At 34.9% G+C, this 13188-nt stretch overlaps 1 protein-coding gene across 1 annotated transcript in view; it reads left to right on the forward strand.

The window, feature by feature from the left end:
* Nucleotides 1-13188, forward strand: part of LOC102808140 (exportin-T-like) — a 112216-nt gene that overhangs the window by 60569 nt on the left and 38459 nt on the right. Inside the window, exons 11-13 of the mRNA XM_085496674.1 lie at nt 1364-1508; nt 2018-2068; nt 11246-11479. Of these exons, the coding sequence (XP_085352800.1) occupies nt 1364-1508; nt 2018-2068; nt 11246-11479 (430 nt within the window). The remainder of the gene's footprint in view (nt 1-1363; nt 1509-2017; nt 2069-11245; nt 11480-13188) is intronic.

Here is a 13188-nt window from a genome sequence, read left to right on the forward strand (position 1 = left end):
GTGACTTGCTACATAGATCTTCTAGGATTATGCAGAGACCTAATTAGTTTTAATTGGATATTAATTACCTAATTTGCATAATGTTCCACTGATATATAAAGAACCACAAATTAGATTTTAATGAAACTTTTAAAGAGAACTATGCAGAAACCCAATTAGTTTTTGGTAAATATTTATGCTTATTAATCTCCTAATTAACATAATTAATTAACACTGATATCTCAATTACTGATCATCACATTTGAATAAAATTTGGTACATAAATGCTCTAGGACAATAGACAGGCCTGATTAATTTTGGGTTAAAATTTGTTCATATTAATTCTCTAATTAGCATAATAATTCATAATTTTTTTGTTCTGTTCTGTTCATATTAGTTACCTGATGTACATAATTAGTTTTCAGCTTTTCTATCAATATCTCATGTACAAGTAATTTTGAATTAATTTTTAATGTGTCTTCAATACTCTCAGCACACGGGAGTTCTTTCTAAGCTTTCTTTGATTGGACATTTCACTGAGCAGACACTTTATTTATTTTGACCAATGTCAAAGCCACTGCTTTATTTTATGCACAATTCTCATTGACTTTTCACCATGCCATTGACTGTGCACAGTGATGCCATTGACTGTGCACAGTGATGCCATTGACTGTGCACAGTGATGCCATTGACTGTGCACAGTGATGCCATTGACTGTGCACAGTGATGCCATTGACTGTGCACAGTGATGCCATTGACTGTGCACAGTGATGCCATTGACTGTGCACCGTGATGCCATTGACTGTGCACCGTGATGCCATTGACTGTGCACCGTGATGCAACCGTGATGCCACATTGACTGTGCACAGTGATGCCACCGTGATGCCACATTGACTGTGCACAGTGATGCCACCGTGATGCCACATTGACTGTGCATCGTGAGGCCACCGTGATGCCACATTGACTGTGCATCGTGAGGCCACCGTGATGCCACATTGACTGTGCACCGTGAGGCCATTGACTGTGCACCGAAATGCCACATCGACTGTGCACCGTGATGCCATTGACTGTGCTCCATGATGCCATTGACTGTGCTCCATGATGCCATTGACTGTGCATTGTGATGCCATTGACTGTGCTCGTAATGCCACATCAACTTTGCCCTGTGATGCCATGATGCCATAGACTGTGCACCGTGATGCCACATCAACTTTGCACCACCATGCCATTGACTGTGCACGTGATGGCACATTGACTTTGCCCTGTTCTGCCATTGACTTTGCCCTGTTCTGCCATTGACTTTGCCCTGTTCTGCCATTGAATTTGCCCTGTTCTGCCATTGACTGTACACAATGATTTTATTGACCTTTTCGCTTTAATGCAGACAATGGGAAACATTAGTATTTACAAAAGTAGAGCTTGCTGTGCGATTCCTTTATAATCTCGGTGAAGCCATCCCTGCTAATCAGAGTAATCATTTCATGGGTGATTCTCCTAAAGTTATTGCCATGAAGGAGATGATGTCAACTGTAAGTATTTACTTCTATTGTATGGGTTGGCATTTATACCAGATTTTATAATCACAAGCAATTTATTAGTGAATGGTTTTGTGTTAATGTTAGATGTATACATATCATTGCTATTTGATCAAGAAAACAACAGTTCATAATGTGATTAGCTGACATCCTAAATGTCAACAGATACTACAGTGCAACCTGAATTGTTATCCATTGAAACTGACAAAAACATATATATTTCTAAAGCTAAAAATTTATCAAAACTATTCTGGAACCAAAACGAAACAAAACATGCTTATTATTCATCATGTCATGTTCTGCTTCAATGGCTTTGATACTTGGTATGTGGGTACCTTGTTTGACTCTAAGATTTGAAGCCAGATGAAAACAATTACCATGGCAACAATTACAGAACATTATCAACTTAATTTTGAGAAGTAAGTCTGTAAAGATAGCAGAGCTATTTCAACTGTGAGATCACTTATTGCATGTCAATGACATGTTGATTTATTTGTTTATAGCTTGTAAGGAGTGGTGTCGTTGGACATTCACATTTTGCAGTAGGTTTGCAGGTAAGAATCTTTATTCCCTCTCCTCAGTTTGTTGCCAGCTTATTGAAATATACTTCCTGTTCACTGTAAATAGATCAGATCAGGGGTAACTAGGAAAACAAAGGAGTCCAGTGTTTTTAGTGCTCAAAATGGTGATAAATTCTACTACCGGATTCAGCTGATACCCCGCCCCCATCCTAAACCCCGCCCATGGGCGATGTTTCAAATAGTGGGCGATGTTTTGGTTCACACATTGCCTGACTGAACCAACAAACATTTTTACCGACCCCAATTTTCCCGTCCGACATCTTGCATCAAGCGCGCTATTTCAAATATGACGCTAAAAATAATTCACTGTGAAGTCGAAAACCATAAAACTCCAATGAATCCAATGCTGTATACGAACTGTTGTTGCGTATTATGACTCGTTAATACATTTCACTTACGTTTATTACACTCGAATAAAGTCTACACTTGAAAAGAATGCTATTTACGAAGTTTAAAATAGCCAAGACTTCCTCCTGATTCGAGTCTCTTGGTTGATTTAACAATGGTAGGTATCAGTAATGTTTAATTTTTGTCTGTATCGCATTCCAGAGAAAAAGTTCAAGATCAGTAAACAAGAAATGAGCGAACTAAAATGTCTCCTGCGTTTCACATGCGACATGATTATTGAAAAACAGAGTTAAGCAGTCATGTACGTTCTATAAATCTAACCTTGCACACATAATTTTGTATTGACATGTTTTTTGTCCAAAAAAAGACCGTTCCCTTTCAGGCAACCCCCAGTTAACTCTTTGCATTCATGGTATTTGCGAGAGTTGAAAGATTTTTTGAACAAATGACAAGTAACTATATTGATTTACGTCAAGTTGGGTGGCCCAAATTTAAATACCAGTGCGTAAACTCTGGAGGTCATTGCCCAATGCCGCACGTAATTCAAACGCGTGGTTATTAGAGTTCAGTCGAAATGTACGCGAATAATGCGATCGAAGTGCGCTGCCCAGAGTTTAATTATATTATAGTAAAATTTAACTTGACACATGGTATGGTTTTTATTACAGGTTCACTTCATTTCGAATAAAATAATTCACCATTGGAACATTGATGAATCACATGTATTTAAAATATTTTCTTGATTTTTCGTAGATACCTGACTACTATCCTTTTTAATGATTTAAATGCGCCCATGTTTATGTTTGCGTAATTATTACGAATGCAAATATTCACAGACCCAATACCCTCACAATAGTAAAAAATAACTTGAGTTTGCATAATTATCATGAAAGCAATACATTACAAAGTTGAAATATTCAGAGCCGGTACAATATTGTAAATGAATTTGCGTAATTAGAAAAGCAGTGCACTAAGTAAAATGACATTGATATATTCAAAGCCAGTACAGAGTTGCATACAAGTTGTGTTATTACAGTACCGCCAGATATAATAACAATTTTACTAGATCGAACAAAGAAAGAAAAAGGTTGCTAAGGTAACGCGCCAGTTCAGTGCATGACTTGGGGGTCAAACTTTGGTCAACACACACTTGATGCCAGCATCGCCGCGCAGCAAGTTTCACAAAGTACTTGAAGTTCAATTGCGTCCCAAAATGATGTCGCTGATCACCCAGTTATCGCAGCGTGTGTTGTGTCATGTTCATGATGCACCCCGTTTTGACTTTGGCTTGCTTTTCCTTCTTAGTGCATGTTCTTGTTCACTTAAAATGCGACCTCTCACCAATGTATTAAAACACTTTGACAACGCGAAACATTATAGATGAGCTTCGTGATATCTGCCATAACATCGCCCGGGCGGAAAAAAAAATCGAATCCTCCATAAGATCGCCCAGGGCGGGCTTCATAATATCTGCCATAACATCGCCCGGGCGATCTTTTGGTCCACATTTTTATATAAAAAAAATTGAATCCTCCATAAGATCGCCCAGGGCGGGGTATCAGCCGAATCCTGTAATAGTGAAGCACAAAATGGGATTCTTTGCTGTTAACTTGTCTGTGTGTTTGTGTGTGTTTATGTATGTATGTCTCAGTAATTACCACATTTCAATGAAATCTGATAGGTGCTCTAGGGCAATGCACAGATTAATGTCTGAGCATAATATAAATTATCTAATATGCATAATAATTACCGGGGGGGGGGGGGGATAAGCCAGTTTTTGATCTTTCCACAATACCTCAAGAACTAATTATAACATTTGGTCTGGGAAAATTACAAAGACCTGATTAGTTATGGTTTAAAATCTATGCATATTAATACATAATTTACTTTATACTGTAAAGGGGTTAATTATTCACTGGGTTTTAATTTAGCTTATTTCGCTGACTGGAAAATGCGCTAAATTAAAACCCAGTGAATATGTAAAATTTAGCATAGAACACATTATCTAAATGACGAAACCGTGAATTTAAAACCCACTGAATATGCCTGAAATGGTAAATCAGTGAAATTTAAACCCAGTGAATATTAGTCATTTTACAGTAATTAGTCAATTTCCCACTGATACTGGTACTGTTCATCATAACATGATGGGGCAAATGTCTGTCCTCTTTGTTGTTATCGTTGTTGACTCTTGTAACCTTTCCTGTAGTTACAATAACAGTTTATATCTGAAAATATTGGGAATAAAATTTGGAAGTTCAATTTTGGTGTAACTAGCAAGTGAAATTTTCAAGATGTGGGGTAAAACTTGCCTAAAATAAAACATTTGTTAGATGTGGAAATAAGTTAATAAAATGAAGACCTTTATACTGCTAGGTAGTGAAAACCAGTATAAGTGATTAAGTGTTAGTGTAGTTTTCTTGTGTTTTCCAGATCTGGCTAGTAATTTATTTTGTTTTATTTTGAAAACCAGCAATCCTCATCCTTTTTTTGCACATTTCTGCTTATATCTCTCACTGTCCATTTAAGTCTAAACTTCAAATTAAATTAAACTTTAATTTGTGTTACAATCCAATTCAAGACGATTGGCAGCCATTTTTGTTTTTGTTCTGCAGTTTACATCTTTTTTTTCGCATTTCTGCTTATATTCCAAATTCAATCTGTCCAATTAGGTCCAACTTAGTTCATAAACAATTGTGTTCTAGCACATCAATGAAAGTTGATCTGTGTTGCTATCAAATTCACGATGACCAATAAGATCACCATTTGGTTTTATATTTTGCAAATACACACATTTAAGACATGAGCATGTTAAATTGTCTAGCACTTTATTCACATCATAGAACATAATGGTAGTACATGCATATAAATCCTGACATTTTTTTTATGTAATTATGATTACTGTCATGTTGTTGTTTAATTTTGGTCACAAATGTTCCTTTGATTAAAATCTCGAAATGTAAACGTTTACATGGTTTGGAACAATTTCCCGAAAAAGAAACTGGGTGCTCACATTCAAACATTGTATCATGATCATGCATATTAGGATACAGGTGCACATCATTATTTTTTCAGATTCTAATCATTTGTTTTTTTTTTCCCATCACTATTTTAATATACCAGTTATATTCAAGTCATTGAATATAAGTCTGTTCCATCGATATCTCAAGAACCAATGTTCGGATTTCAATGAAACTTGGTATATAGCTTGTCTGGGGCAATGTGCAGATTTGTTTTTGGTTGACATCCATGCATATTAATGAGCTCATCTGCATAATAATGTGTGAATTTTAAGCTATTTCAGTTATAACTCAAGAAGCATTAAAACGATTTTTATGTAACTTGGTAAGAATGTTACTAATGATTGACTGCTGCAATTCATTGTTTTATTTTACATTTTAATTAAAATTTAGCATTTTTTATGTATTTTTTATAATTTTTTTAAAAAAAATTTTCTGCCTAATTGCATGAATACAACTTCGGTGAGTGGACTAATTTGCATAATGTTGCGCATGCGTATTCTATTTTTTATGACCAGCAATTTATGATGGTGTCAGCCATTTTGTTATTTCCAGTGTGTTGTACAAAAACGAAGCAAACGCCCGGGAGATGACATGTATCAGTTTACATTATGAAAAGGTCTAAGAAATTACATGTATGATTTTTTATTATCGTATAAATAAATAAGTAATTAATTGAACAAATGTATAACTTCAATGACTGAAACGAATTACTGTGCAAGCTAGTTTACATTCACGTGTGGTGTACAATTACATTCAAGCCACGGAACATTGAAACCTGTGTGAGCTCAGTCAAGAAAATAATGAATGTGAGATTCATCCTCGCCAAAACCATGGCAGTGTTGAAGATATGAAAATGGTTGGTAGGTTCAATTTCATGGTAAAATGTTGTGTAAATTCGTTGTACTTGTGAGTCCTGATTTATCACCGTATTATTGAACGCGAGAACAAAAATGGTGACCTCCAGCATCAATGTAGTTGTATCAAGTCGCTGCCGTAAGGAGATATTTCCTTTGTATCGCTTACCAACATTGTATTGTACTTTTCCTTTATTTTCCTTTACACATTTGGAAACTTGCATGGTGCTCTTTCACCCCCACCCTCCCCAAATTACGAAGCTATCAAGTCGATTAGTAGGTATGGGATGTTAATGTGTGTCGATGACTACTGCGTTGTGTAAGGGCTTCTCGTACGTAAAATGGGGCACATTCCCAGTAAAAATATCTATTTACACAGAGCTGACAAAATTCGCCTGCATGTGTAAATATATGTTGGGATTTGGAGAGAAAAAAACTCGTAAAACATACTGAATTTACCGTGACAGCTGTGATCAATTTTGGTGTCGATTGTTGGTGTGCTGATCAGCATGTCGGATTATTTCTGAGAACGTTCTTCGTATGGGAAATCACAAAATCATTAGCACTAAGTAGGCTGGTTTACCTTATTTTTGTGTCAGAGTACCCTGTACAAATGAAATGAATCGACATGCGATGATTACCAAAACAATTTGACGGTGTCTCATTTGTTCACCGCCCCCCTCAACACGGTGATTTGTTACGATCGACGGTGATTTGTTATGAGGGGTATTTTTCCCGGCCCTTTTCGTCGAAAATTACAAATTCATTGGCTCTAATATATCCTAGTTTACTTTAGTTGTTTCATCCGAGTATTCTGTACATTGATTTTACCGAGCAAAGGAAACAATCGGTGTCTGGCTTTGTTATATTTACACTATTGCAACACCTTATGTGGGCCCCCAGCTTGGGCCTCGTGTTTCACTATTTTTTTCATTGAATATTACACGGCACTATATCCCTCAAATCGGAAGGCACATTTATTGCTCGAGTTACTGTTCCTATTAAGTTAAGCCATGGAGCAAAAAAGAAAATATGGTTAAGCTGAATACCATGCTTCATGTGGAATGTATAGACCGTGATGTCGGCATTAACTACTGGATGCACAGTGGAAACCACTGGGGCAACGCCTAGCTGACTGGCGTCTCCTGCCTGGTAAAAAAACAAAACATGCGAGACGGGGTACAGGGTTTTAAGCCATCATAGATGTTTTCAAAATGAAAATTAGCGAATAGGTTTTGTTTCGAGCCACTTTAAATGTCCTGTGTATATTTTTGGTTGGTACTCATCGCGTGCGACGTGCCCCAGATAGTGTCAATTTGTACGCAGTAATGCGATGCCTTCCTTATTAATTTACGTAACTGAAAATAAATGAATATAATATTTATTGACACACATATTGATGTTAAGATAGTGGTTTGAATTTTAGATATTTAGATTGTGATTGTTTGTCAGAAATTTACATAGTTGTTCTTGCTACTTTACGTTTTCCGTGTTAACTAAATTTCTAAAATATTTTTAAATGCCCTATCAGTTTATTTTGTTCACTATTTTCGTTGCATTTCATTTTCCCCCCAATGTTTTATGAATTATTTCAGTTTTTTTTTTAATGTTTCAATTTTGTGTAGACTTTTTATGCATATTTTTAAGTAGGCTTATTGTAGGTATATGATGTATATGTGCGTAGATGACTACTGGTGGCTCCTTATTTAATAGGTTATTCATAATTTGTTTATCATTTTCAAATACATGTATTCCTGAATATTACATCATGATCCCTATTCCTTCAGCACACAGGAGTTCTTTCTAAGCTTTCTTTGATTCAGTACTGTGACTCATTTAATTTTTCTTTGCAAGGAAAATGTTCATGATTTCAGGATATTACGAATGAAACAGTATATTGTGTTTTATTTGTCATGTAATTGTGTAATATTTTTTGACTCCAGTGTGCGTAGCTACCCTGTCTGTATGCATGCATGTACATGTATGTATGTGTATGTATGTATGTATGTGTTAAATAAATCGGTAAACGAAATAAAAAATAAAGTGTAAATATCAGTAAAACGAATTAACAATAAAAGTGAGAAGATCAGTAAACGAATTAACAATAAAATGTGAAGATCAGTAAGCGAATTAACAATAAAATGTGAAAATCAGTAAACGAAATAACAATAAAATGTGAAATAAATCAGTAAACGAAAAAACAATAAAGTGTGAAAATCAGTAAAACGAATTAACAATAAAATGTGAAAACACTTTATTGTTAATTCGTTTACTAATTTCAATCGATTCTGACTTCAACTGTTAATCGTTTTTTTCTCGATATATTTTTACTTTCCGTTCACCTCGCATAGCGAGTTTTTTAGCCTTTGTAAATATGTATCTATTTTAACTAGAGTAATAAAAAACAGAAATGTATGTATGTCACTTTTTTGTTCCACCGTTATTTCAAGAACCACTAATCAAATTTCGACGAAACTTGGTACATGATACTCTGAGCCAATGCGCAGATTTGATTAGGTTTTTGTAAAAATCTATGCATATTAATTACCTAATTTGCAAGATAATTAGCTAATTTTTAGCTGTTCCCTGATATCTAAAAAACCACTCATTGAATTTTGATGAAACAAGGTACATAGATGCTCTGAACTTATGCGCAGATTGATTAGTTTTAGTAAAAATCTGTGCATATTAATTACCTAATTTGCATGATTAGCTAATTTTTAGCTTTTCCTTAACTGTTCCACTGATATCTAAAGAACCACTCATTGGATTGTGATGAAACTTGGTTCATAGATGCTCTGAACTAATGCCAGGTTTTGATTAATTTTGGGTGAAAATCTGCATATTGATTAGTAAATTTTCGGCTTTTCCACTGATATCTCAACTACTAATCAAAACATTTCAATGAAACTTGGTACCTAGATGTCATGGGACACTGCTCAGAACTGGTAGTTTTTAGGGTAATATCAGTACATGTAAATTACCTAATTTGCATAATTAGATAATTTTCGGATTTTCACATATATGTCAAGTACTAATCATCACATTTCATTGAAATTTGTATACATGTCCTCTAGGACTATGCAGAGACCTGGTTAGTTTTTGGGTAAAAATTGTGCATATTAATTACCTAATTTGCATAATTATTTAATTTTCAGCTTTTTCACTGATATCTTTATCTTTATCACCTTTAAATGAATCTAATTGTCGGAGAATATTATCGTTCTTATTTCACTGAAATTCCATATGACTAAGCACACGTTCGTACCACATGGTGATTGTCACTATAATGTAAACTTGTAGTCAACCTTCCTTTTTATACTCGCAGACGGATTCTCTGCCACTATCAGCAGATTAAACAACCTATATATGTTATCATGGCATTTATAGAGCCATTCACAATGACGTATTGTTTCAGAATTAACCAATCATTGTATAGTAACTTGGTCTTCAGATATACTTATAATATGAAGTTCCCGCGCTTTTTAGACGTTGTGTGTCTTCTTTCATGTTCGATTTTAAGACATATAAGAAGAGTATTCTTGCTTAAAGTCATGTATTTCTTCAGTTTGTATCCTGATAGTGTGTTCCGGTGTTCGATGTTAAATAAACTGTAGTTAGTTTATTTTATTGAACTTAGTCTACGTCTGACGTTTGTATACCCCCCACACTAATCTATGCAGAGAGCCAAAATTAGTTGTTGGTATATATTTATGCATATTAATCTCCTAATTTGCATAATTAATCAATTTTCACACTAATATTTCAAGTACTAATCACATTTCAATGAAACTTTGTACATAGATGCTCAAGGACAATATACAAATATGATCAGTCTGAAAACGGGGACTTGATATGTTTTTACCTCCATGTGTCCGTGCGTGCGTGCGTGCGTGCGTGCGTGCGTGCGTGCGTGCGTGCGTGCGTGCGTGCGTCCGTCCGTGCGTCCGTCCGTGTATCTCAAATTCCTGGACCAATCACAATCAAACTTTACACGTACATCATACATGATATCATACATATGCACGTCAATTTGTTTCACGATCTGATTCAAGATGGTCGAATGGCGGCCATTTTTGTGCTAAAAATCATCAAAATCAAGCATTTCTCGGCTGTTTACAGATGGATTTTGTTCAAACTTGGTATATACATTAGACATTATGAGACCTTGATGCACATCATTTTGTTTTTCAGATAAGATTTAAAATGGCAAACTGGCGGTCATTTTGTTTTAATGAATGTGGTTCTATTGCCACGATCTGATTCAAGATGGCCGACTGGTAGCCATTTTTGTGCTAAAAAAATCCTCAAATATCAAGCATTTCTTGCATTTATGGATGAATTTTGTTCAAACTTATAACATACATTAGACATTACAGGTTCCTGATGCGCGTCATTTTATTTTTTAGATTGGATTCAAAATGGCTGACTGGCGGCCATTTTGTTTTAATGATTGGGCTTCTAAGGCCATATCTCTTAAATGCTTTGACTGATTATATTTAAATTTTATATATTTGTTATACATCATGTTATGAATACATGTATTCAAAATGGCTGATTTTGAATGCTGTTCCAGAGCAATAATTCTCAATATGGACAAGTACTTGTTTGACGATCAGATACAAATGTTGAATCATTTTAATGTTAAAAAATCATCATAATCCTATTCCTGACATGGTTATTTTCCAGCTATATTACTATAAACAAAACTATATATCATAAATTCGATAACTAACAGGGACTGTGCCATTCATCACTTGTTAATTTTATACTCAAATTTGTTCATTTTAATTTTCTGATTTGCATTATTAGTTTTCAGCTTTTCCATCAACATATCAAGTACAAGCAATTTTGAAGCACACGAGAGTTCTTTTTAAGCTTTCTTTGATTGTTAATTAACTTCAAATATTTCCTATACTTTGTAGGTTTTTGAAACATTTGCTCGGTATGACAAATTCTTTAACTTGACACCACAACATATCCCAGAAGTGATTGCAGCATTCCTGGATGAGAGGGGTATGCGAAACCCCAATGCAATGCTTCGCAGTAGGACATCATATCTTTTTTCAAGATTTGTGAAATCTACACGCCAACATTTGCACCCATACACGGATGAGATTTTAAAGACCTTAGCCACATTTATGGTTGCAGCTCCACCAGTAAGTTGTATATATTATAGCAAATGTTATAGCAAACCACACATCATCTAGTGCAATATTCAAAAATACTACATGACTTGTCTGGCTTAGTGCCCAGGAAAATACATTTTAGTAACAATATTATTTACAGATCATCATAATTTACAATGTAAAAATAGGATATGTGGGTATGTATTGATACCAGTGCTACTTGGCTCTGACTTCATAGATATTACAGCCATTATTTTAATGAAAAAAGCAATTTGATTGCAAACTGCCTTCAGTGGATTTTTTTTTTCGTTTAGCTGGACTTCTGTTTGTGACCAAACAACTTGTTACCTTAATCTTTATGCAATTTACCATCAAATTTAGTTTGTTAAAATTACATCATCTCATTATAGGGTTGTGGTGGTGTAATGTGAGATTGGGTATATTTTGATGTCGACTTGATCACAAATCACCTAGGCAAGCAGCTTTTTAGCTCCGCTATCATAGCTTATCATACGAGTGATTGTCCGTAAACTCTTCTTAAAAACTAAGTCTGATTTGCTTTGATACAAACCTAGGGCAGACCTCTATCAGATCGTTCATTTCGTGATATTTTCAATTTAATGTCCATTGCTGTGGCTGTGGCTGTGCATTCTTTGTTCGTGCATCCATTGTGCGTGAATCCATGCATGCATCTGTGTCGTAGACATGCCTGGACTGATTACATTCAAACTTCACACATACATCATATTTAATATTATACATATGCACACAATTTGTTAAACAATCTGATTCAGGATGGTCAAATGACGCCCATTTTTGTGCTGAAAAATCATCAAAATCCAGCATTTCTGGCATTCTGAAACAGGATCTTGGCTGTTTAAAGATAGATTTTCTTCAAACATGGTACATACATTTGACATTATAAGACCTTGATGCACATCATTTTGTTTTTCAGATCGGATTCAAAATGGCCAACCGGTAGCCATTTTGTTTTAATGAATGTGGTTTTAGTGCCTTATCACTGACATGCTTTGAAATTATGTTCAAATTTTGTACATTTATTATACATCATGTCATAGATATACAGATATATTGGTTTGATGTTCTGATTCAAAATGGCCGAATGGTGGCCATTTTTGTGCTGAAAAAAATCATCAGATCTTGGTCTTTTATGACTGAATTTGTTCAAACTTCATTTCGTATTTCAGATCGAAGTCAAAATGGCTAACTGGTGGCCATTTTGTTTTAATGAATAAGGTGCTCTGACTTGCTGTGACTGATTATGTTCAAATTTTAAATATTCATTATACACCATGTCATAGATATACAGGTGTATTGGTTTGACTATCCGATTCAAAATGGCCGACAATGGCTATTTGGTTTTATTTAATGCTAGTCCAGAGCAATATCTCTCAATAAGTACTCGTTTGATAATCAGGTATAAGATGACTGAATGTCAAAATTTTAACGTTAAAAACTCATAAGCATCAGCTTCTGGATCCAAATCTGACATGTTTATGTTCCAACTACATTGTATATTACTATAAACAAAACTATATATCTAAAATTTGATAACTAGCAGGAACTGTGCCATGCATGGCTTGTATCTTAGAAATGCCTGGACCAATCACAATTAAACTTCACACATATCATACATGATATTATACATATGCACATCAATTTGTTTCAAGATGGCTGAATGGTGGCCATTTTTGTTCTAAAAATCATCAAAATCAAGC

Source organism: Saccoglossus kowalevskii, chromosome 3 (assembly GCF_978046115.1).
Source record: "Saccoglossus kowalevskii chromosome 3, keSacKowa6.1, whole genome shotgun sequence".
Classification (NCBI taxonomy): Eukaryota; Metazoa; Hemichordata; class Enteropneusta; family Harrimaniidae; genus Saccoglossus; species Saccoglossus kowalevskii.